The sequence below is a fragment of the Procambarus clarkii genome, chromosome 72 (assembly GCF_040958095.1).
Source record: "Procambarus clarkii isolate CNS0578487 chromosome 72, FALCON_Pclarkii_2.0, whole genome shotgun sequence".
Taxonomy (NCBI): domain Eukaryota; kingdom Metazoa; phylum Arthropoda; class Malacostraca; order Decapoda; family Cambaridae; genus Procambarus; species Procambarus clarkii.
Window position 1 is genome coordinate 327,520 of NC_091221.1, and position 4,201 is coordinate 331,720.

The 4,201-nt window shown below is 34.3% G+C and overlaps 1 protein-coding gene across 1 annotated transcript; it reads left to right on the top strand.

Annotated features, from left to right (window-relative positions):
* Positions 1-824: 824 nt before the first annotated feature.
* LOC138356477 (baculoviral IAP repeat-containing protein 8-like) lies at positions 825-2,356 on the top strand. The gene is made up of 3 exons (XM_069312639.1): positions 825-1,218; positions 1,346-1,510; positions 1,622-2,356. The coding sequence occupies exons 1-3, from the start codon at positions 852-854 to the stop codon at positions 2,305-2,307; spliced, it is 1,218 nt and encodes a 405-aa protein (XP_069168740.1). The 5' UTR covers positions 825-851; the 3' UTR covers positions 2,308-2,356.
* Positions 2,357-4,201: the final 1,845 nt, after the last annotated feature.

Here is a 4,201-nt window from a genome sequence, read left to right on the forward strand (position 1 = left end):
GTGGCTATAGCAACAATATACGGAAGATTTTCTCCTTTAGAGATATGAATTGTTCCTGGTACTGGACGATCTTCAGGGATACATCTCTTAAGACTGTACAAGGGTCGGCGAACATTATAAGCGTCAGCATGAGAATATTTCTTGGCTAAGTCTAGGGCCATTCCTCGGGGAACACAGGATATACAGTTCACTCCGTACACAATACAGGTTTCATTATTACAAAATGAATCGTCGGTTAAATAACCCTGACAAGTTGTCAGAACAGTATCCATGGTGAATTTTCTTCCTCGTAAGGTAGTAGATACGATCCAGATAGTCGTAATAATATCCCTAATGTGAGGTCCGCGCTCTTATATTGGGGGTAATGTAAAAGTTACCACTTATTTGAATATATTAATAAGGATTTTTGTTACCTTAGAGCGATATTATATATGACATTATAACTAATAGTATATTTCATTTTAGGATATAGATGCTTTAAGCATATATTTTAATTAGATTAAATAAGAATTTACTACTAAATTATATATATATATATATATATATATATATCTATCATTATGTACGGCAGCTACGAATAATGACGTAACAGTATACTTTTAGCGAGATTGCCAAAGTGATGTATTTTTCTAATAAGTCTAATAAATAATGAAAGTAGTCTACTAAGTATTTATATAAGAGCTTTATTTAATTATGAAACTTTAAGGATTTTTAAGTAGAGAAGTATTTAGAGGAGATTACTGTCTATTATAAATGGGGAAACTGTTAAATATGTAGCGATGTACGATACTTATTTTAGGGATATATATACTTGCTTATCCTACTCTAATAGTTAGTGCTGCCCTCACACGATGGATCCTTTGTGTGCCAGGAAGTTTTACAGTATAGAAAGCCTTAAATGTGCAGGAGTTAGACTACAAACATTTGTGGATTGGCCCATTAAGTGGTTAAACCCTATTGACTTAGTTGAAGATGGGTTCTATTACCTTCGCAATAGTGATTACTGTTTGTGTGCATTTTGTTATTGTATAGTAGGTGCATGGATTGTTGGTGATACCCCCAGAAGACGTCATAAGATCATTAATCAAGACTGTGCCTTTATTAGAGGCAAGAGGAGTGACAATGTTTCTTTAGAGGTGTCTGAGATAGCTTTCAAATATGGACTGGAATTTGTTTCCCATAAAATAGAACTGGGAAATAAGAAAATAAGTGGTAGTAGTAAGTATATATTCTTATGATGTATTCTTATACCAGTCTTATATACTCTGTACAAAACTTGATTGCTTAAATAGATACTTCTTATTCTTCTAAAGAATAATTTACGTAACTACGTTATATTTTTTAGGTGGTGCTCCTCCTAAGGAAGATCTGGGATTGATAAAATTTAGGAAATCGCTGAATCCAGGATTGGTAACTTATAAATCTCGCCTAGAGACATTTGATATGACATGGCCTGGAAGCGTCAAGCAAACTTCTCATGAGCTGGCAGAAGCTGGTTTTTTTTACTGTGGTATGAAGTGTTTTAACTATTTTAAACTTAATAGAGTTATAAGTAAAGAAATAATGAATATTAGTTAAAAGATAGTAACGAGATAATGCTGGATTGTTTTATGGTTTTCAGGTATAAGTGACCACGTCTGCTGCTATCACTGCGCCTGTGGAATACGAAATTGGAGACCAGAAGATGATCCTTGGACGTTACATGCGAGATGTAGTCCAGAATGTGCTTACATTATTCTTGCAAGGGGCAAGGAATTTGTTAAGAATGCTAGATTGACAATACCATTACCTATAAAACCTATAGACAATGATTTAATTAATATCTTAATGGAGGGTATGGATAAGTTCAAACATCTGATTCATCAAAAATTATTACCTGTGGAGAGTATAAGATATGCTTTAAGTGAGTATCTTAAGGAATCCAGAGATTTGTTACCTTTTATTATACAAAGTAGATGCCTAGAAATCGTGTTGAGGTATATGCAAGAGGGTACAGATATTTATTTACGGGTACGGGACTTAATTTATGAAGCAGTTGATGATAAAAAGGAACAAGAAGCTACGCTTGAAGATCTGGGATTGAAAACTTTACCGGAGACTTGTACTAACACTGTTGAAAACAAGGACTGTACAGAACAATCTTGGGAAGAAGATATTTTATGCAGAGTTTGTATGGATAAAAATATAAATATTGTAATACTACCATGTAAACATATGGTGACATGCAGTGGTTGTCTTTTAGCTCTGAAATGCTGTCCAATTTGTAGAGGAAATATTTTATATATAATAAATCCAATTGCTTCTTGAACACTTGTATATGATTTTCTTGAACACTTGTATAACTACTAAGAACACTTGTATATAATTGCTTCTTGAACACTTATGATTTCTTGAATACCTGTATAACTACTAAAAACACTTGTATGCGTTAAATGTTGTAATAAACTTAATGTCTCTTCTAAATAAGATTTCTTTATCCTTAATAGAATAATTTGCTTATTACATTGGAGGACTGAAACAAGTACTTAATTATGAAACCGAATAATGACATGATGTAGTAAGTTTAACGGAAATATTGAATACAATGACTTGAAAAGTTTTCCTTTGACTAATGAAGGTGTATGTTTAATAAAACTGAGTTACGAAAACAATGCCTTAAGATGCTACTGTAAGTAATGACTTAGTGCACAGGCAAGTATCTTTAATTGTACGAAGATGTCTTAGAATGATTTATATTGACCTTATTTTGAAAATGGATAACTGCTAAATGCTCAGTAGTAACTTACTGTGAATTAGTAATGTTACTGTTGTTGTTGTTGTTGTTGTTGTTAGTAACGATGATCTACTTACTTACTTACTTACTAAAATGACAGAAACAACTAGTTTTGAGAATTAGTACAGAGATGATTAGAGAATATGTAGTGGACTGTAATGAACGGGTAAGAACATGTAGCGGAGGGATGGAGGAAAATTGTAAGAAAGGGTTGAAAGTTGGGATGTGTAAAGGATTGAGAGATTGTAAGGGATGGTATCAAGATGTGCGGAAAACATGCTACAACATGTAAAGTAGACAGTGTAGTGAGTTGGGCGGTGAACAAGCTAGGACTTGTAATGGATGGAAGGAGTCGGGTATATTTACATATGACTCATGTTTAAATAAGATATGGGACACAGTAATACACGCTACAACATGTAAAGTAGACAGCGTAGTAAGATGCGAGGCGAACATGCTGAGACATGCTGAGACATGTAAAGGAATGAGAGAGAGATTGTAAGGGTTGGTACCAAGATGAGCGGAAAACATGCTATAACATGTAGAGTAGAAATAGCGTAGTGAGTTGGGCGGTGAACAAGCTAGGACTTGTAATGGATGGAAAGAGTCGGGTATATTTACATATGACTCATGTTTAAATAAGATAGAGGAGACGGTAATAGTTGTTTAAGTCTTGTATAAAATGGGAAAGAAGTAGAGAATATGTAAGACTAAGTACAGATCTGAACTTACAGAGAATATGCTATGAACGGGGAAAGAACGCAAATTAACAGCTACATTTAAATTTATGAGACTTGGATGAGATGGAGGAAGGTGGGAGGGGGTGAAAGATAATTAAACAGGTTGGGGTTATGTGTATACTCGGATAAGAGATAAGCTGGAGACGGACTTGATCGAATATATTTATGTCTGATGATCTAAGGCTAATGTCCAGATTAATTTTACTACGTTAGAAAATAAGGTGATCTTAAATCTCAGGGTGATTTAGTTGGAAAATAAAGAACTTGCACAAATGAACTAAGCTGGGGCACAAGAGTTGAAACTTGATAACTGAACTGGTTTTTATTTACTATGTCTGAAAATGTAGTTGGGTGTTTAAATCTCAGGGGGATTTGGATTGATAGTAATGAATTTACAGGAGTGAACTTGGACAGAGGACAAGAGCTAGAGTTTTATAATTGTTTCATCATATTTACTATGTCTGAAATACAGAGGGTAAAAATTTCGGGGAAATTGATGGTTTATTTACAAAGACTTGAGGGTGGAAGAGGGTGGGGGACGAGAGCTGGAGCTCAGTAACTGACTTGATCTTATTTACTAACTTTGAAGTATGTCTGCTTTTAATTTTAGGGAAATTGATGGGTTATTTACAAAGATACGAAAGAGAATTAAGGCGGGGACGAGAGCTGGAGCTCGATAACTTACTTG

Excerpts from the sequence above, each read along its gene's own strand:
- LOC138356477 (XM_069312639.1), top strand. The coding sequence starts at position 852 with ATGGATCCTTTGTGTGCCAGGAAGTTTTACAGTATAGAAAGCCTTAAA. Across the intron at positions 1,219-1,345 it reads TAAGAAAATAAGTGGTAGTA|GTGGTGCTCCTCCTAAGGAA; the intron begins GTAAGTATATAT and ends TATATTTTTTAG. Across the intron at positions 1,511-1,621 it reads AGCTGGTTTTTTTTACTGTG|GTATAAGTGACCACGTCTGC; the intron begins GTATGAAGTGTT and ends TATGGTTTTCAG.